We start from the raw sequence: 21,953 nt of genomic DNA on the forward strand, positions 1-21,953 counted from the left end.
TCTATCTATCTATCTATCTATCTATCTATCTATCTATCTATCTATCTATCTATCTATCTGCCTCAAAGATGGCCATTATGAAGTAGGGTAGAGGGTCTGTGAGGAAAGAACTGGGGAGTAAAAGTCTAAGTGTGATCTTTGAACCCTCAGAAGTCCCAAATGAAACAAAGCTGGCTTTTGTGCACACAGCTATTTATTAAAAGGGAACAGCAGGGCTCATGACCTAGATCTAGGCTGGTGGAAGTCAGACTGTACTTTGTACTGTATACATATCCTCCTGGCAAGGGTTGGAGGACTATGTCAGAGTTACAAGGGTCGGGTAAGTGAACCTGGAGAAGGAAGATCCCACAGAGTTGGGGCAAGCAGCCCATGTGCTGAGAAAACTTGCTTTCCTCCCTACCCCTCTGCCTGCCCACCTCTTAAAGTCACAGAGATCCTCCATCATTTGGGGGGTGATATCCCTCTTCCTCTTCCTGTCTTCAGTGTGCCCAAGGACAGGCAGGAGGGAGGGAAGGGGAGAACATATGAGAATTGAAAGGTTAATGCTTCAGAAATTTGTTGGCTCCTTTGCTGATACATTGCTGATAAAAACTGGTGGGGAAGGGCTGAAGAGAGAGATGGAAAAGGAACATGCTTGTGGCTGGCATGGGGACTTAGCCTCGCTTCTAGGGTCGATACTTGCATACGAAGTGTTGGCGTTTGTTGCAGTCTTTTTTATTCCAGGTTAAGAAATCTGCAAAAATATAAAAAACAATCTTTTTTTTTCTCTGCTCAACCCACTCTCAAGTTCCTGGTGAGATTAACCAGAATCCCATTGGCCCTTCTTTTTCAGTAAGTTAGGGAACTGGATACAACTGACAGGGGTAGTGATTCCTATCACTGAAAGATGAGCTCATATTTCATTGAGGACAGAGAGAAAACTAGCAAAAATATCAGTTCTGCCTCTCTATTGGTTGCTGAGTGACAACAAAGCCTTGTCTGTTGTCCAGCCTAGTGGAAGCATCTTACATATTTTTGGGGGGGATACCACTGGTCCATGGGGAGAGACACTGAGTTTGGGTCTCCCACTATAAATACTGACTGAAATAACCAGTCACTTATACTTTTGCTTATGCTGCTACTTCTTCCCTCTAACCAAAGTAAAGATGAGTTGTTTTGATGCCTCACTAATATAACCTCAATTATTAAAAAAAACAAAAACCCTATCCTACCGAAAGATGATCCATTTAAGTAATTTTAGGTAGTGAGCTCAGTGCTGTTTTAGTTTGGTGGGAAGCAGAAGAAAAGGACTCTCAATTCCCTTCATACAAGCCTTTTTTGGTTATCACTATGACCTCTAGATCCAGGGGACAGTGAAATGTGACTCTCCAGGTTCAGAGGACATTTGTGGACCCATGTCACCACTGTTCTTCTGACTGTACAGCTACCACCACTGGTAGGCAAAAACTTGAGGGTATGCATATGATATCTGTTTTCTAATTTAAGGAAAGATGTGTGGAGGGATGAAATCTTTTATGTTGACTCAACAGGGAGGATTTAGGTGTTTAGTGTTAAAAGAAAGACAGGCAAAGATAGTGTAGTGAGATAGACTGTCTTTTTATAGTGGCAAAGAACTGGAAAGTAAGAGGATGCCCATCAATTGGGGAATGGTTGAACACATCATGGGATCTAGAAGGAATGGAATACAATGAGATTGGAAGAAATTATGAAGGGGAAAGTTTCTGAGTAACCTAGGAAGGTTTTAGTAAAATGATACAGAATAAAGTCATCAGAACCCAAAGAATAATTTAAAAAATAGTAACACCACCATAAAGACTAACAATTTTGCAAGACTGATCGATGCAATGACCAGCCAGGATTCTAGAGGAGTACTGATGAAATATGCCACTCTCCTCACAGAAAAGACAGGAAAGACTCAGGGTATAGAATGAGACATAGATTTATAGACATAGCCAAGGCAGGAATTAATTTTGCTTGACTATGCCCATCGGCTATAAGGGTTTTTTTTTGTTTGTTTTTGTTTTACTTTCCAATGGGGGGGGAATGGAATGAGAGTGAGATAAAATAAATGCCTGTTAACTAAAAAAAACTAAAGTTAACTGCCATTCTTTAAAAAAAAGGAAAGAACACTGTGCTCATCTCAGAAAACTTGTATGTGAGTCCTGGCTGTTTCTCACTAGTTATGTGACCCTGAGAGATTGGTTGCTTGACAGAGTTTTAATATCCTCCTAACGAAAACAATGGGGTTAGACTAAATCACTTCTTCAGGTTCCTCATCTCTATGAGTTAATTCAATCTCTTGAATCAATGGGTGGAAATTAGAAGGTACAGATTTCAGCTCAATAAAAGAATAAAAAAAAACAGTTCTAGAATAGTCCAACAACAGAACAGACCTCTTAGGAGCAGTTAATTTCCCATAACTGAAGTTTTTCAAATAGAAAGAAGTTGAATGACTCTCTCAAGAATGCTTTAGTTGAGATTCCTTTTTTGGGAGAGATGTTGGACAGACTCTGATTCTCTGATTCTATTATATAGTTATATGTAGCTATAATATATACTTAAATAGCTATTATAACTTAGAGACTCATAGGATATGATAGGAACTAGACCTGTGATTTCAGAGGTATAAAGAAAATCACCCCCCCCCATGATAAAACTCCTTCTGTTGACGCATGGGAGCAATTCCTTGCAATTTGTAGTCAACTTAGAAAGTTTCCCAAAAGCAGAGGTATCAAATATGGCCCATAAAACTCCTGAGTGCAGCTCAAACCAGATTCAAGTGTAATTAGGAAATATTAACAAAATAAAAATGCAATAGAAACATAGACAATATTTTATTTTAAAAACATAGTTAATGCATTGCTGCAGGGAGAATTATGTATGGATTGGAGGCCCTTGTTTTTCTTTGACTTTGACATTGTGGGTCTAGAGAGCTGAGAGCTGGTGATTCACTAGGTTACACAGCCAGTATATGCCAAAAGCAGAATTTGGCCATTCCTGGCTTTGAGGCCAGTTTAACTCTACCCACGACATCATCTAAATCTCACTGAGTTTAAGAGAGGGAGCATGAGAGAGAAAGATTTATCCTCAAAGCCAGGGAGAGCTAGGTTTAAGTTTTACCTCTGAGCTATATAGACTGTGACCTGAGATAAATCATTTAACCTCCAGGTACATTAAGCAACTTCTCAAACTTTGAAATCGCAGAGAAGTAACTTAGCTGCATTGGTGAGATGGAGTTCCCTATACTGATGGTATCATGGGTTCAATCTCTATCCCTGTTTAGGGAGGTGGTGGTGAGAACAAGACTCTCCAATGAAATCCCAGAGTTGTAAATGGGTAAGAGGTTGATATTAGGGGATTGATGTGTGAGTGTGTGCTAGAGACATGTGTGTGTGTGTGTGTGTGTATACCCAAGTGCAAGGGTTTTGGGAGGCTTCCCACTTCATTTTTAATAAGGAAAGAACTTTTAGTTTTTGTTTTTCAATCGTTTCAGTCATGTCCAACTCTCTGTGACCTCATTTGGGTTTGGTTTTTCTTTTTTTGGAGTGCTCTGCCATTTCCTTCTCCAGCTCATTTTACAGATGAGGAAACGGAGACAAACAGAATTAAGTGACTTACCCAGGGTCACACAGCTAGTAAGTGTCTGAGTCTGGATTTGAACTCCGGAAGATGAGTCTTCCTGATGCCAAGTCTGGTGTCTATCCATACCACCTAGCTACCCATAAGGGAAGAACTAAAATCCGTGAAAAGCAGATCAGAATGATGCATCATTACTTACTGTTCTGATACGCCATCTCCCCACAAGCCTTATTTCCATGGTGAGACTTGTCAGACCAGGCTCTGAAGAGATATGTGCCTCCATCAATCCATTTCCAATTGTTGTTCTGCAAATAACAGGTAAAATGAAAGAAACATTTACATGAGAATGTTATCCTCTCCATGTCTTCAAACATTTTGTTCTTCTGTCCCATTTCAGAATGAAGTGATTTGCATCTTTGCCAAGATTAAAATAAATTCCTTGAGCCCCATCCTTTCCTGCCTCTTCAGGGACCCTCTTTATCCTTTCTAGTATTTTCATCCTCTTTCTCTCTTCTCATTCCTTCCACCATGCATGCAAACATTCTCAGGTCTTCCCAAGGCAGCTAAAGGATATGGTTTGCCATTTTCTTCTCCAACTCATTTTACAGATGAGGAAACTGAGGCAAACAGGGCTAAGGGACTTGCCCAGGGTCACATTGCTGTTAAGTATCTGAGTCTGAATTTGAACTCAGGCCTTCCTGACTCCCAGGACAGTACTGGTGGATAGGGTCCTGAATCACCAAGACCTGAGTTCAAATCTAGCCTTGGATACTTACTAACTGAGTGACCCTGGGCAAGTGACTTAACCTGAAGTGCCCATCAGAAATTATACACCAAAGCCCCCTCCCAGTTGCAACCTGCTAGAAGGGGACCCCTACCAGGGTCCCTGGAAACCACCTAATAGGCCATAACAGTGAGGGAACGTTTCACCTGTGTCACTAGAAACATGCCCCAGATTCAGGTCTGTTTATGTTTGTTTCCAGGGCTTTGCTAGGTAATCAAAGCTTTACTAGAAACGGCATTACATCCCCCTTGGAACCACATTTTGTTGATTAGCAACACCTAACTCTATATAAGTGTATCTTACAGAAGACTCCATGCTGTCTTCCCTATTGGGGAGGCAGTCACCGGCCGGTTAATAAACACTCCCATCAAATTATAATCGGTTCCGCTGTCTTGCTTCCTCAGTTGTCCATTACAAACCTTGTCTGCCTCGGATAATAATAGTACTTGCCTGCCAGGGATGTTGTGAGGAGGAATAAGATATTTGTAAAGCATTTTGCCAATCTTAAAGTGTTAACTATTATTATTATCTTAAAAACCCAAACCAAAAGCCATCTGGTCTTGGCTTTGTTATTCCCTTAGTTTATTGTCCTACATTTCTCTTCCTTTTCACTGACGATCTACTTTCAGAAGAGTAGCTCTAACCCTGCTTCATTAGGCACTTTGTAATCTTACCCCACTTGCTTTTTTTGAATGTCTCTTGCACCATGTCTGGCGCATGTAAATCATTAATAAATGCTTTTTGGTTGACCGATTACTCTATCCAAGTTTTTACATTCCAAGCAGAGGAGTTCATATTTTACTTTATAATTAATAGGGAGCCCCAGAAGGTATCTGAGCAATGGAATGATGATGGGTCAGGAAGACACATGTTTTGGCAGTTTGGGCCTATTTGGCAGTTGTTTAAAGGATGAAGAGAGAGTGTGGGGGCAGAGAGACCAGTTGGAAGGCTATTACAATAGTCCAGGCTATTGCAATAAAGGTTAGGGTGGGATTCACCGGTGTGGAAGGAATGTAGGTGGTAGGTAAGGGGTACAGATCAGAAACATTATGGAAGTAGAGTGAAGAAGACTCATTGAGTGATTGGATGTGGTGGGTGAGGGTAGGGGGATGTCCAAGAGAATGTCTCTGTTCCTGTCAGGATGTACTTAGGGAAGTCTCCTCAGAATACTGAGCTTCTTCTTGATTCAGGATCTGTGTGTATATCATCATGTCCTCATACAGCCAGTTTCCTATATTGTTTAACCAGAAAGTGGTGGGTACAATTTGGTAATTAAGTTAGACCCCTGATGTTTTTCCTTATTTAACTGGTGTTTCTTTTATTTCTTATCCTGTTTGTTTTATTTGGTGGGAGCCCTTGTACTTTTTATTTAACCAAGTCAGCAAATATTAGTTGAGTGCCTACAATTTGGGACCACTGTCTCCCATGGATTAAATAAATTTGGTGAATCTGGGTGGAGTTATTCTATTACAACTTTCATTACACTCACTAGGAAGACTCGAGGTCTTAGTAACCCCAACCTTCCTTTGAATGTCTAGAAGAAAGAGAGGGATGAGTAAATGGTCTGTAAATAGCAAATGTGAAATCTGTACCCTCCTGCCTCCATCTCCCAGATCTCGGGCCCAGCCATTCACATATGTAACCTGTGGTTCAAAGGCTACATATCAGCTTCTTCATGGGGGTTTCTCTCCTTTCAGGGACCTGAAGAGAGTCTAGAACTTCCTGTCTTTTTTCCTGAAACTAAAAGTCAGAAGACCAGATCTCCTTTTTCTCAAACTCTTACCAGCTCCAGCCCTCAGGCAAATGGGCAAAATTGAGTAATCAGTCTCCATCAAGGAGAAGAGTCTTATGCAAATAACCTTTGCACTGTGAGTTACATATAAAATTTCTGGAGTGGAGCATTGGACCAGGAGCATGGGAATTTTCAGTGAAAAGCTGTGTCATTGACTACATCCCTTCTGGGACCCAAGCACAAGTGGCATCTCCTAAGGCTTTACAAAGATCTATTCTCCTTCCTTTTTCTTGTCTTTTTAAAGAAAAGGCTGGATCATATTTTTCTCTCCATTTCAGTTGCAAGGAACATTTCCTCTAAGAGGTTGTTAACCTTCCATCTACTCTAAATTAGATTGTGAGCTCCTTGAGGACAGGGACTATCCTTTACCCCCTTGCTTAGTACAATGCCAGGCACATGGGAGACTCTTAATAAATATTTATTGATTGACTGACTTCTTGTGGTCTCAGCACCACTTCCTGGTGGTACAATGGGTACAGCACAGGACTTGGAATCTAGAAAATCTGATTTTAAATCCTGCACCAGACAAAGCTGTGTAACCCTGAGCAAATGACTTTATCTCTGTGCCTCACTTTTCATCTGCAGAATGAGAAAAACAGTAGCCCCTATTTTACAAAGCTATAGGGAAGATCAAATCTTAAAGCGTCATATAAATGTTTGCTTTTATGATGATGCTCTGATTTATTTCTGTTGTCTCCCCCCCATGGGAATGTAAGATCCTTGAAGGCAGACATTTTCTGCTTTTTCTTGGTATACCTAGTCCTTAGTTCAGTTTCTAGGATATAAAAAGGAGTTAAATCTTTATGTACATCTGTGTATGAAAATTTTTGGGTGTAAATGTGTCATGAGAACCTCGACCTCCAAGAGGTATGAGACCCTGAACTCAGAAGCATCATATCTAGCCCTCCTTTGAAGTGCTATATTGTGCTGGACTTTAGCTGAACTCTATCCATTGAGCTAATTCAATTGAAATAATAAGTAACTATTAAGTATTGGGACAGCTAGGTTGGGCAGTGGTTAGAGTGCAGGGCCTGGAGTCTAGAAGACTCTTTTTCCTGAGTTCAAATCTGGCCCTAGCTGGGTGACCTTGGGCAAGTTACCTCATTTGCCTGTTTTATCATCTGTCAAAAGAGCTGGAGAAGGAAATGGCAAACCACTCCAGTATCTTTGCCAAGAAAACCCCAAATGGAGTCGTGAAGGGTCAGACATGACTTAACGACAATAACAAGTGGGCACTTACTACATTCTAGAACCAGCGATAAACCCTGAGACTACAAAGACAAGACTAAAATAATCTCTGCCCTCAAAGGGATCTGCCATTCCTGCTCAGAGTGTAATGAACTCCTCAGACATGGACATTGGCAACCAAGTCCTTGTGTCCTATATGCATCATGCATTAATAGGGGTGTGCTGCAACCAGCACAAGGCTGGTTAAATTTTCAGTCTAAGCATGCACACCTCAGAATCAGCAGATGAATCAGGGCTGGTTTTTTTGTTTTGATGACTGTTTACTCAAGAGTGTAGATTAAATTTAAAAGTACCTTGTGGGTGCTTTTTCTTTGACTTCTCAAAGGGCTGATTGTTAATCATTTACCAGCATATCCCTGCATATTTACCAAGGCAAATGACGGTTATTCACCTTCTCATGGAGAAAACAAGTCAATTCCCAGATGGAGGATCTGAGCCATTTCTAGAAAGGCAATAAAAAATCCCCTCCAGAGATTACCTTTTGGGGGTCATTGAGACCAATCCAGACAGGCTGGCTTCGCTGGTAGCCCCAGATGTGCTTGGCTATGACTTTTCCTTCCTTTTGAGTCAGGACAGAAGCCAGGTGGGCCCCATTCCCAAAGGCCTGACACTCCAGCTGCAAACAAGGGGAGTTTCCATCAGTCATCACTGTAATCCCAGGCTGCCAGCCAGGGACCTCTGTCTCAGTAGTTTTAACTCATACACAAACCCTTAGTCAGGAAATTTAGGATTTACCAGAATCATCGGCAAAAAATGACCTTATACTTGAGAGAAGATAAAGGGGTTACCTCAAGAAATGCCATTAGAATGGCTGGTTGGACCGACGAGGAGAATAGGGGGATCCTGTCATACCATGATTAAGAATTACTAATGGTGGATGATGTGGGCCGCCATATTTTCAGGTGCCTTTAAGAAACATATCTAAGACAAGTATTTGTTTGTTGTGCTCTGTTTTTCCTCAGTAGTGGTGGACTTTGAACTTGAAATAGAGATCATTTCCACAATTTAGCTTCAGCAGGGGCTGATGTGTAACTCGTATATGTGTTAACAGTTTAAAAAAAAAACTCTTCGGGCAATTAAACTCCTATGCCCTATAATCCTGGGCATTTTTGCAGTTATCCTGGATCTCACTCCTCCAAAGCTGTGCATAGCCTATCCATTGGAGCTCAGGCAATAGCTTTGTCTTGGCCAAGTCAGATAATTCTCATCACTAGGAAGCTGACCACTTGGCGACGAATATTTTTGGTCGTAGTAACACATATTACCAAGAAGAAATAGCCACGCTAAAGAAAGATACAGTGGATTTTTAAAATCCTGAATAATAGATCATTTATGACATTCCATGTGCCCTAAGGATTATGAAGACTATAGAAAACAATTGATTTCTCTTCTTTGGGTAAATGCACATATCCTAATCAAACAGTTTGATTCCTATCTGTGATTTCATTGATGAAGAGCAGAAACTCCTTTTGTTGCTGTAATTCACCTGTAGAACTCATAGATGTGGAGAGTAACCTAGGGCACTAGAACACCCTCAAGGGGTGTGTGTGACTAGACCGAGGTCACATAGCCACTATGGGTTAGAGGGATGTCAACCCAGTAGGGATGGGAAAATTTTAAATAATGAGATTCTAAAGACATGTAGAGAAATAATTCTGATGAAGGGATGTTGTTTATTTTTTTGGCTTTTTTTTTTGAAGGGCAATTGGGGTTAAGTGACTTGCCCAAGGTCACATGGCTAGTTTTTGTGTTAAGTGTCTGAGGCCAGATTTGAACTCAGGTCCTCCTGACTCCAGGGCCGGTGTTCTATTCACTGTACCACCTAGCCACTCCAGGGATGTTGTTTAAAGAGACTAGTATGTATATACCAAGAACAAGCTTTAGTGGAAAACTGTGGCATGGCCCAATTAGAACAGGATGAGTAGTTAAAAAATTCAGAATAAGTTGAGGTGTTAAGAAAAGATTAAGAACAAAAAAGGTGTTTTTTTTTTTAATTATTTGGAAAAGGTAAAATCTCAAAGAAACCACAGGACAACTATTTGGTGTGGATGGGATAATAATAATGGACAACAGAGATGCTTAATTATTATTTTGCTTTCATTTCTTTGCAAAGGAGAACTATTTTTAGCATGGAAAGGATAAAGTAAGCTAGGTGGCACCATAGTGGATAGAGCACCAGGCCTGGAATCAGGAGGACCTAAGTTCAAATCCAGCTTCAGACACTTACTAACTCTGTGACCCTGGATATGTCATTTAACCCTGTTTGCCTCAATTTCCTCATGTTTAAAATGAATTGGAGAAGAGAATGCTAAACCTCTCCAGCATCTCTGCCAAGAAAACCCCATATGAGGTCATGAAGAGTCAGACAAGATTGAAAATGACTGAACAACAACAAACCCATCTGCCTTTAATGATTCCAAATTAGAAGGCTCAGATGAATTAGATCCCAAAGCATTTAAAGGCCAGATGCATGTACTCTCTGAGCCATCTGTGAAAGATCATCGAATGGTGGAGACAGGCCTCTGGACTGGAGAAGGCCAAACTTAGTCCTGATTTTTAAAAATGGACTAGAAAGGAGTCTGTAAATTGTAAGCCAGTGAGCTTGACTTCAATTCCTAGCAAAATTGCTGAAGAGGAAAACAGTAAACATTACAAGGAGTCAACATGGCTTCCTAAAGAACAGGTGGTGTTAGACTAATCCAGTTTTCTTTTCTAGAAGTGGTAGATCAAGGGAATACCATGACAGAATTTACTTAGATTTTAGTAAAGCTTTTGGAAAAGCTGCATAGCTTTGTGTATGTGATGGAGAGAGATGGACTAGGGCAGCACTAATAATACTGTTGAGTTGATTCAAAACTGGCTTAATGCCCTGGCCCAAAGAGTTCCTATGTCAGCTTTGGGGGATGTTTCCAGTGGAGTGTCTGAGGATCTGGACTTGGCCTTATGCTAGTTAACATTTTTATTAGTGACTTGAATAAAGGCTTAGGTGGCATGCTTATTAAATTTGTAGATGACACAGAGCTAGAAGGAACTGTTAGCAGGAAGCATGACAAGTTCAAGATCCAAAAAAGACCCTGATGGGCTAGAATGGTGGGTGATGAAATTTAATAGAAATAAAAATGAAGACTTACCCATGAGCTGAAAAATCAACAGTACAGGCAAATGTTAGAAGAAGTCTGACTAGATGGCAGTTTTTCTGAAGAAGGTTTGGGAATTTTATCTGGGTGCAAGCTTGGTGGAAAGCAGCAATGTGGTGTGACAGGCAAAAAAAGTTAATGTGAACTTTATCTGTATCGGAAGGTGTAATTCCAGAATGAGGGATGTGACAATCTTACTATACTTTGCCCCGTCAGACTACATGTGGAATATTGTATTCTATTCTTGGCAATGCATTTTAAGAAGAACAATTGACAACCTAGAGGGAGTCCAGAGGAAGGTGTACCAGGATGGTCAAGAAACTTCAAGATCATGGCATATGAGAATGGACTGAAAAAAATTAGGGATATTTAATCTGAAGAAGAGAAGACTTAGACAAAACTAAAAACAATGGAAACTGGAAATCCCTTCCCCTTCCTTCCCCTTCCCTTCCCTTTCCCATCCCCTCCCCTTCCCCTTCCACTTCCCTAACAACTAGAGCTATTCCAAAGTGGGATGGCCTGTCTTAGGAACCAGTGGATTTCCCTCATCAGCAGACATTTTTAAACCAAGGCTGGATAATGACTCGTTGGGCATATTGTAGTAGGGTCTCTTGTTCAGGTGATGACAGTGTTGAGTCACCTCTGAGTTCTCTTCTGGCTCTGTTATTTTGTAGTCCTTTTCTTTTCTAAACAGCTGCCCTCTGTCTGCCTGACTGTTGAAACACACATAATCAACATTGCATTTTTTTTCTTGAGTCCCTTGGGGAACCTGATGCTTGAGGAGAATTGACTGCAGCTGTCCCAAAGGACCCTGGAGAAGTTGTCGTTAATTGACACAGATTTCTTACCTCAGCATCAGACCAACTTAGAGGTTTTCGAAAATATCCGTAGCAATAGGATCCGTAGTAAAACCATCCTGTGCTGCAGCTGGGTCTCAAGATAATATCTTTATGTAGACAAAAGATTGTCATTAGTCACCATGAAAGTAAGGCATGGAGGCTGAGGTCTCTCATTTCTTCCTTATTATCCCTCCCCATCCCTATTTTACTTTCACAAAGCTCTAAATATTACATATTCATAAATAAATACAAGCCTGCTAGGTGGTGTCCTGCATAGAGTCCTGGCCTTGGAGCCAGGAGGACCTGAGTTCAAATACAGCCTCAGACACTTGTTAGCTGTATGACTTGGGCAAATCACTTCACCTCTTTTGCCTCAGTTTCCATGTCTGTAAAATGAGCTGAAGAAGGAAATGGCAAACCATTCCACTTTCTTTGCCAAGAAAACCCCAAATAGGATCATGGAGAGTCAGACACGATTGAAACAATTCAACAACCACCACAAATATTAAATATACACACAAATTGAAATTCAATCTACCTCTCTAATTTTCTACTCATTGCTTTTGATAATTCAACATGAGGCCAATGCCAATTTAATTTGTTATCTGTCATATCACAGTATTTAATTATATATCAGTCAGATCACACTCTCTGCTCATTTTAATTTGAAGTGTCTTTAAAAACCCAGGCCATTTTTGCATGAACTGTCTAGCTTCAATCTCCCCCATCCTATACTTGTATTGTTGACTTTTTGGAATGTGAGTTGAGCTTTGCCTTTATCCCTATTACTTTTAACTTAAAAACTGGACATGTTTTTATGTTGATTTTGATTAATACAATTTCTTATAGAAGTTTAATTAATATACAAAGAGTTCCTGATTAGTGAGAATCATGATGGGAGTCTGAGGGGCAGTGTAACTTTCTGCAGACTCAGATGTGATTCTTGTTTGTTTCTACCAACAAAAAAATTTGAAAAAAATTCATTTTTTTGTACCTTGGCTGCTTATAAGGGGAATTGGGGCATACCAGATACTGGAGCTCCCAGATTACCTGTCTAGGGACAATTTCTCCATAGAAGAAAAGCCCTCAGATGGTACCCAGTCCGTTCACATCAGGAGGGGCCACTAACATGGGACCTACATGGCTAATGGAGGAAAAGGATGAACTTAGCACAACAATCAAAGAAAAATACCATAAGGATCATGGAAGATCTCAAGCAGATTATGACTAGATAGCAAAGGGGTGGTATAACATGGTAGAAAGAACATTAGATTTGGAGTCTGTGTCTTGGTTTAAGTAAGTCCTGGCTCTGTGACCTTGGGTAAGTCCCATCCTTTCCACAAGTCTCAGTTTTCTAATATGTAAAACAGGGATAATATTTGTACCACTTATCTCACAAGGCTATTGAGAACAAAGGACTGTATAAACATGAAATCATTATACAATGAGAATTATTAATTACAAAATCTAATTTTAGACTATGGAAAGATTTGCGGGAAGCAATACAATGCACAATCAGCAGAAACAGAACACAAACACATTACAAAGGTAAGTGGATTTCAGACAGACTATGGGGAAGTGTCACAAAATAAAATAATATTTTTGTTATTTTGGTTTTACTTAAAATGTTCAGATTTCTACACACAATTCCTCCTTTTATTTTGAACATTCATTTTTGCTGATGGTTGTAAGGTATATAATAAAATCATTTAACCATCTACGATGTGCTCCTTGGATATAGTCATATAATTATGACCTGTTAGATCCAGGAAGTAATCCTTTCTCTACACTCAACATATTCATGTCAGTCTTCAGCTTCATCTTTGAGTCCCAACATGGAGAAATGGAGAACCAGGTGATTTATGAGTTGAAATCCTATAGGCTACTAAATCTGGAGAAGAGAAGGCAGAGGGGTGCTCAGTACTAGAAGGACCAAGCTGCGTCAATTGACACAGTGAATTATTGTTTTATCTCATCTAAGAGGTAAAGAAAATATAGATAGATGGATACAAATTTTTATTTCAAAGTAAAATTATATTTCTATATCAACTGATGCATCTGGTTCTTGCAGTATTAATACATCCTCTGGTACTGTGATCACTAAGCAACACTCTGATGACTACCTTTGGCTTCCCAGGTAACCTGATGTGCCTTGATTATCAAAGTATTCTAAACACTGGAAGGATATTTTCCCCTACCTACAAATTAATAAATTGGATTCTTGCTTGCTTAAAAAAGAAACCATTGCGTCAGTTAGCACATGGAGTACTATAGGTCCAATGTTCCTTTGGAGTCTCAGACGCCTGTGTGTGTGGCCCTCCACAGACAAAAGTTTAAGCAAAAACATCCCTCTTGATGCTCCCCAATTCCCAAATAAGACATACAGAAACTCCAATATGAACATAAGGTCATAGTGTTCAGAGTAGATGCAATATTTAATAAGCTCAGAAGGTCAGGACAGTCTAATCAGAAAAGGAATGAATTCCCTAAGGTCAGACATACTCTGCCAAATGTTTCCTTGCAATCCCCAGTGGGGCCAGGTTAAGGGCTCACGTCCTAATGTTGTGCAGGCTGGGCAAGGTGCTGAGAACTTCTGAATATGTATGAGGGGTGTAACTAAATTGATAACAGTCTGATCCTTGAACACAAGTCCTTCTCTCTCTCTCATTTCCTCCCTCTCTTCCCCCCACGTCTCTCTGTCTCTCTGTCTCCCCGCTGATTGTCCCTCATAGCTGGAATACTTTCCTTCCTTTTTTATTCTACCTGGTTTCCTTTAAGACTAAGGTCAAATCTCACCTTCTGCAAGAGACCTTTCCCAGTCTTCTGCCCCACCTTCTGCCCCTCACCTCCCCCCTTTTTCTTCTTTCTTTCTCTCTCCCCTTGTTTCTGATATAAGAGTTTCCATCATGGACAGTTTGTGGGAGTTCTGAAATGCTAGTTCCTTGGTACCCTTGTTTCTTCCTAGTCTTCCCCCTCTCCCACCCCATAGAGCTGCTTCAAGAACCCTGCATCCTCTTAGACTTGAAAGGCCTGTTAGCTCCTGGACATTCCTGTTTATGGTTAGGAAAAATGATGAGAGAACAAAGGGGCTGCCAAAAGAGATGACCAGTCAATTCAATTCAAGTAAGTATCAACTTACTGACTGACCAGGCACTAGGGGAGACCAAGAAAGACAACAGATAGCTTCTGCTCTCAAGGAACAAAGTTTCTGTAGCATTAATCATGATTTACCCATTTGAAGCTTCTTTTTCACCATTCCGAGGGGCTCCCCCACCCCCCAAGGCAAAAATAGGAATAAGAAGAAGAAATAACAAACAAGCAGATTCTGGACCAATTTTTAAAAGTCTTGATAATTGGGTTGCCTTGGGAGGCAATGATTTTCCTGTCACTGGAGGTCTTTAAACAGAGGTTGAATGGCTTCTAGTCAGGTATATTGTTGGGCGAGGGCATTCCCACTCAGGAAAGGGCTGGACACGATCGTCTCTGAGGTGCTTCCAACTCTGAGAGTCTGGGATGTATTGGTAAGAATGTAAGCTTCCTGATGTAATGTAAGCTTGTATTTGTATTGTTAGTGCTTGGTACAGTGCCTGGTATGTAAGAAGTGCTTAATACATGTTTCTTGACTTGACCACAAGGCATATATATGCATGTGCATATACATATATACACACACAAAATATGTTTACATGCACACATATACATGTATACACATATATGTGTATATGCACACATATACATGTAAGCATGTATAAATTTATATATATATATATATATATATATATATATATATATAGAGAGAGAGAGAGAGAGAGAGAGAGAGAGAGAGAGGTTAAAGTTTTGCCTCTGATGCATATGTACCATGTGACCCAGCCCAGTCACTTAAACTTTTCGGTGATCTAGGCAAATCTATGCCTTTAACTTGCAGAGACAGCATAGACTTACCTTGTCATTTATCAGTGATCAACCATATCACACCAATACTGTCCATGGGGTTTTCTTGGCAAATATACTGAAGTGATCTGCCATTTCCTTCTCTAGTGGTTAAGTGACTTGCCCAGGATCACACAACTAGTAAGTATCTGAGGCCATATTTGAACTCGGGTCTTCCTGACTCTAGGACCAGTGTTCTATCCACTGAGTCACCTAGCCACTCCAGATTTACATTAGGAGAGGTAATTTCTTTATCTACATCTCTACCTATACTGATAAAATCCGAGGTCCCAGTTCCTATTCTGTGCTTGGCTTTTAAAACCCTTTAGAGACTGACCCCTTCCTACTTTTCTGGTGGTATTATATTTTACTCCCCTCTAGACACACTAGCCTACTTGAAGTTCCTTCCAATTCTCTCTCTCTGTCTCCTTCTCTCTCTCTCTGTCTCCTTCTCTCTCTCTCTTTCTCATTTCCTCCCTCTCCCCCCCACCACCTCCCCATGTCTCTCTGTCTCCCCGCTGATTGTCCCTCATAGCTGGAATACTTTCCTTCCTTTCTTATTCTACCTGGTTTCCTTTAAAACTAAGGTCAAATCTCACCTTCTGCAAGAGACCTTTCCCAGTCTTCTGCCCCACCTCCTATCCCTCACCTCCCCCCAACAAACGTCTTCTCTCTGAAATGACTTCCCATTTACACTGAATGTATTTTGTACACACATATATCTATTCACATGTTTTCTCCCCATTACGATGTGATTTTCTTGAAAGTAGACGCTGTATTTTTTCCTTTTTTGTGTCCCCACTGGTTAGCACACGCCTCAAACAAAGAGCTTAATTAATGCTTATTCACTGACAGAATATCCCTATTAAACAGAAAATAATTAAACCATTCTATTAGTCTCTGTCTCCTTCAGCACTTCCATGTTTTCATCTGTGCATAAAAAAATCATCTCATAAGAATTTTTAAAAGTATAATTCCTATTTGGTCACCATCTCCTTCGTAGTCACAATTTATTGGTTCCGATTTCTCTGCCCTCACTTGGGCCCTTTCCTTCTGGGCACGGGTCTGTTCTGCACTCTTTCAGCACCTGGTTATCTTGCACTGCCTCTATCAACTTTTTATTTGCTTCTGATGGCTTCTCTTTAGTTTGGAGATAGTGTAGCGCCCCATGCTTCAGGCTCCTTGGGGGTCACCTCGAGGGGGGCCTTTGTCTCTGATTTGTTAATCAACTCACCTCCTAGGGTGCCTGTGACAGAGGCACAGCTCAGGAGCAGGAGCAGCCAATTTGGGGAAGCCATCCTCTTCCTCTCCCAGGTAGTCTCGACCACAGGCTCCTGGTATGTCCTTGAAGCTTCTGAACAGCCCTAGCTCTGCAATGTAAGCATATTTGCTGAGATGTGAAGAAACCAGTTTCTTTCAAGATTTTTTAGATCCCCAAAGGCAAGGAAGAATATCATCTTCTGTTCTGACCTGCTGAGTTAAAGAATCCCCAGTTCTGAAGAATAGAAACTTCCCATTCAAAATTCCTTCATTTGTTCACTCAGCCATTAATTTTTCATTCATTCAGCATACATTTCCATGTATACTAGCTACTGAAGGGGACAGGTGCAGGAGGTAGATACCAGGATAAGTAATGCCCAAACTTTGTCCTTAAGGAGCTCACAGCCTAAGGAGGGGAGACAAGACAGGCATGCAAATCAGCTGTAATGCTAAATAGAAATTAAATGCAGAGGTCTGCCCATGCACTCATGGTTTGTAAGAGCCTCAGTGGAGGCTTTTCAAGCAAAATTGGATAACCATTTAGTAGGAATGCTGGAGAGAGGATTCATGTTCAGGCACAGCTTAAGTCTAGACAGTCTTGGAGATTCCCTTCTAACTCAGAGATGCTGTGATTCTGAGAGGTAGAAAAAAAGACTTTATGACTGGTGGGATGAAGGAGGTAGCATTTTACCTGGGTCTTGAAGGATGGTGAGATTTTAACAGGCTGAGATGAAAAGAGAAGGACATTTCAGATAGGAGGAATACATGTGGTCTTGAGGCTGCAGGTTCCCCACCCCTGGTATAGTCCATGTCTGTGGAATACCAAAGAGTATGGTTTGACAGCAATGTGGAGAACATGGGGAGATAGCAGATAGCCTGCAGAGATAGCTTGAACCCAGCTTATGGGGAACATTGAATGTCAGGCTAAGGCGTTTGGACTTTATTCAATAGACAATAAGGATCCATTGAAGATCTTGAGTGGGAGAGGGATGGGAGAAGAGACATGTACCCAGAGGGTTAATTCAGCTGCAGCATGAAGGGTGGTGGGCTGGAGGGTATGCTTCAGAGGACACCAGATCAGAAGCAGTGAGAGTGGAAAGGTTTACTAGACTTTATGGAGACAGAAGTGGCAGGACTTGGTGATTCATTAGATGAGGGATGTTGGGAGAGGGAGATCATAGTTGAGAACAAGTCAATCTTGCATATCCTAACTGATGTTTCGGACAGTTGACCTCTCAGTATTAGAGACATGACCAGAGACCAAACTTGAGGCTGTATAAATAAATCCATGCTTGGGTTCTTTTCCTTCTCCATGATAGATGTCTATTCTCCAGGTAGTCTCATAACAACCAGTAGGGGGAGTGCAAAGCCAACCCAAGGGACAATGAATTTCCCAGAACTCAGTCTCTTGACAATTCATCGTAGTATTAGAGCACAAAGGGACCAACCCCATCATTGTAAAGGCAAGGCGAGTGACTTCACAGAGTCATCAAGCTAGTGAGCGGCAAAGCTGTGACTAGAATGGGGTCTCCTGATTCCAGGGTTTGTCTACTTTCTATATCTTATTGATTAGCTGAACTCTCATTCCCATTTCTAGGAAAGAAGCATCCAGGGGCACTCCCTTACTCCCACTTACAGAGCAGTTCTCTTGGGAACCAGCAACTGCAAGTTCAAATACTCTAAAGCCACAGGTGAAGAGCCCCTATCAGGGTGTTTATTATTAATTGTCAGCCAGAGAACACATTCAGTTCAAAGTGAAGGCATTAAGTGAAATGTCGTAATAACAAAATATTCCCCCTATAATCCTTGGGCTTATAGAACAGGGCTCCCACAATTATAAAATACATCAGTAGGATACACTTAGGCCACATAGGTTCAGGAGCACACATGCCAAGACGCAAATATGACTAGGGCACATATATAGAGGGGTAACCCATGTCCTGCCACCCAATAACACCTGAGTACTTCAGGGCTGATAATTTCTTCTAGTGATATCACTTGGCCTCATCTGAGCCTGCTTCTTGATGGTGTTAGAGTCTGCTCAACTCTGTTTGACTAGGTACCAGTTGGTCAGATGCATAGTCTCTGTTAATGTTCAGCTCTTGGTCACTTCTAGGTCACACTCTACCTTCTACTCTGATGAAATCCTTTTCTATTCTTCCTCAAGGAAAGAATGAGTATTGACATGCTATTTTAGCTTAATGACCCTAGGCCTTTCATAATAGCCCTTTTAGAAAAGTTACAAACTCTTGCTTAAGACTAGCCCCCCCCCCCAAAAAAAAACCAAAACCCAAACAAACAAAAAACTCATCCCCATAGGTTCTCTTGTCTCGTTTCCTCTGAGTCTTGTCTATCTCATCTTGGCAGCAAGAGATTCTCAGTCATATGCACAAAGAGAAGATTTCTCCACATTGGCTTCCAACAATCTTTTCTTTGGAGTAAATTTCCTGGTCATTGGATTTAGGGTCTCCATGGGTCATTCCATCTCACACTAAGCATTCCAAATACGTCCCAATTTTAATCTCTGGAGACTAGACTATACATCAAGTAATGAATTTTGCCGATAACTCCTAAAGAGCTCTGGAGTTTGTATTTCCCAAACCCCAATTTTCACACTCTAAGCCTCTTCTATTCTCTCATGGAGATCAGTGAGTGAGGGACAAAGGCACAGTGGGAATACCAAGACAAAGAGGATGTGGTCTGGGTACCTGAGACTAACTAAGGCAGCCATTTGTATCCTAGGATGGCTGGGACATTTTCCTTTATTATATACATCTACAAAAGAGCTAGACTTTAAGGTCGTAGAGGCAGGAGTTTAACCCTAAATTCTGATAAACTCATGGAAAAACTAAGACTTAATGTCCAGTAATATGGCCTTAATGATGGGGTACCTGGGGTCTAGGTCAATTTGTGGAACCAATTTGTAAAACCAGTCCGTGCAGTTGTAACTGCAATTTGTATTGTAAAATTGTAATCTGTGAAATCCCTTTCCCAGCCTCAGGCTCTGCCCCTTCCCCCTATCAGCACTCTGCCTAGGCAACACCTTGTGACTCCTTTGTTCTTACTTAATCTCTTCCTGTCTCCTCCAGTCTGGCCCAAATACTTCTTTGTCCTTGCCTCAGTTCTCCTCCAGTCTGGCCCAAATCTCATCTAAACTATCTATGCACTAAAGTCACAAGTTCCTCTCGGTCAGCTCTAACCTTTATCTATGCACTGAGGTCCCTTCCCTCCGGTCAGCCCTGACAATGGCAACCCTACCCTTTAAAAGTAAAAGTATGTATCCCTCTCACTCTCAGGTCCCCTAAAGGACTCTTGCCCCCTTCTTATAGAAGCGTAACAATAAACTTCTACAGCTCTCACTCCAATTAAGCCTGAGACCTTGAATTCTTTCCAGGCGCTATTGCAGGTTTTCTGGTCTTAGATAAGATCAGAATTCCTGCTGAACCTATTGGGATTCCGTCCCTCATCACTGAACCTAGCTTAGAACTTGAAATGTTAGTGACACAGTTAATTCAGTACTGGCAGATGACACAAATTTGGGGAAGCTAGCTGACATGTTAGAACACAAAAGTGGTATCCCCAAAAGATCTTCACAGGAAGAAAAATGAGCCAAATCGAGTAAGATGGAATTTAATAGGGGATAAATGTGGTCTTACATTTGGGCTAAAAAAAATCAACTTTATGAATTTTAACTCATAAGGGGGATATGACAAGACAACTGATCATTCAGAGGTTTTTTGTAGATTATAATAAGCTCATTGACATGGTAGGAAAAATTAATTTTTTAAAATCTTATGTTGGAGCAGATTGGATTAGACCTGTGATTTAATTGATATTGGGAATTCCCGAAGAGGAAATTCCTTCTATCAATACTGATACACACCTTCTCTGTGATTGACAGTCTTAGAGAGTCCTTCTAGAGCCTCCATTTAAGAAGGAAGGCCAGCTGTTTTCTCATTTCCCACGTAGCTGCACTCTCCTAGACCTATCAGGGTTCTATGTTGGGTACCTTCCCTTCCAGTCTTCCCCACTCCCTACTTTCAGCTTCCTTTTATGTGTTGTTTTCTCTCCATTATATTGTAAGCTAAAGGATGTCTTTTAACTTTCTTCATATTTCCAGCATTTAGCATAATGCCTGGCGTACAGTGGGTGCTTAATATATGTTTATTGACCGATGGCACCATCCTGTTCATCTCATTTCTTAATCTGTGTGCCCCTCAAGGCTCTGTCGTGAAATCTTTTCTCTCACTATGCCATTACTCATCTCCTTGGGTCGTGGCTTCAATGACCATCTTCATACAGATACCTCCCTAATCTATATTTCTACCCCCTAATTTATTTTATGAAGTTCTACATTATCAAATACCTACTGAACATCTGTACTTAGGCATTCTATTGACATGTCAGACTCAACAATGTCCAAAACAAAATTGACAACCTTTCCCTCCAAATAAATTCCTCCTCACAACTTTGCTATTTCTGTGGAGGACATTAATATCTTTTTAATTACCCAGATTTCCAATCTCAGAGTCAGCCTTGACTTTTGCCTTTTTCTCATCCCCCATATCTAATCAGTTGCCGGTTTTGCTCGCTCCATCTCCCATGCCTGTCATATACTGTTTCCTCATGCCTGTGTCTCTCAAAATCCTTAACTTCAATGCTAAGATCAGGTGTCACCTCCTCCAGAAATAATTTGGCATTTATTTCAAATACCTATTATCTACTAGATACTCATTCCCTCCCACCCTCAGAATTTTCTCTTTTTCCTCAAATTACTTCCATGTGTATTTTGATATATGTTATGTCTTTCCTGAAACAGGTAAGACTTCTTGAAGGATAGAATTATTTCATATTTGCCATTGTATCCCTAGTACATAGTATATGGTACCTCCTTAATAAATATTTGTTGAATTTGAGAGAAATTATTATTCTCTATTCTATTAATAACTAATTATTATATTAGGATTAAGACTTTTTCTCTCAGTTTCCTCATTCAGGGACTGGCTCTGGTAAGTCTGAAGCATATTGCTGATATATGAGATTGCCCAAATCATCCTTGAATAGGCTCCTCAAATCTTGAGCAGGACGCCACTCAACTAGAACATCTTACTTCAGTTTAGAGTATAAACAGAATCTTAACTAGGTGAATTACAGCCCGTAAGCATTAAGTCTATGCTTTGTACCTCTCCATTGTATTTAGGAATTTAGGGTGACCCAACTCATGAAGGAGAAAACCAACCAGAGTAGTCTGGGTAGAGATGGATTCCTTTGTCCAGATTGCAGGAGGTGACTGAGTCTCACGATCAAGTCACATTCTCAGCAGGAGTTGCTGAAGGCTTTCAGCCCACCTCCTCATTTGAAGGTCCACCCCCTCTTTAATTATT

General features: G+C 40.8%; 1 protein-coding gene across 1 annotated transcript; it reads right to left on the reverse strand.

The window, feature by feature from the left end:
- Nucleotides 1-53: 53 nt before the first annotated feature.
- On the reverse strand, nt 54-16,852 carry REG4 (regenerating family member 4). The gene is made up of 5 exons (XM_069089223.1): nt 16,544-16,852; nt 11,389-11,486; nt 7,882-8,019; nt 3,779-3,884; nt 54-733 (listed from the first exon to the last, which is right to left on the reverse strand). The coding sequence occupies exons 1-5, from the start codon at nt 16,605-16,607 to the stop codon at nt 666-668; spliced, it is 474 nt and encodes a 157-aa protein (XP_068945324.1). The 5' UTR covers nt 16,608-16,852; the 3' UTR covers nt 54-665.
- Between the last annotated feature and the right edge of the window lie 5,101 nt (nt 16,853-21,953).

The sequence above is a fragment of the Petaurus breviceps genome, unplaced genomic scaffold (genome assembly GCF_028583685.1).
Source record: "Petaurus breviceps papuanus isolate PSGF00001 unplaced genomic scaffold, PetGlider_PUasm1.0 186, whole genome shotgun sequence".
Classification (NCBI taxonomy): Eukaryota; Metazoa; Chordata; class Mammalia; order Diprotodontia; family Petauridae; genus Petaurus; species Petaurus breviceps.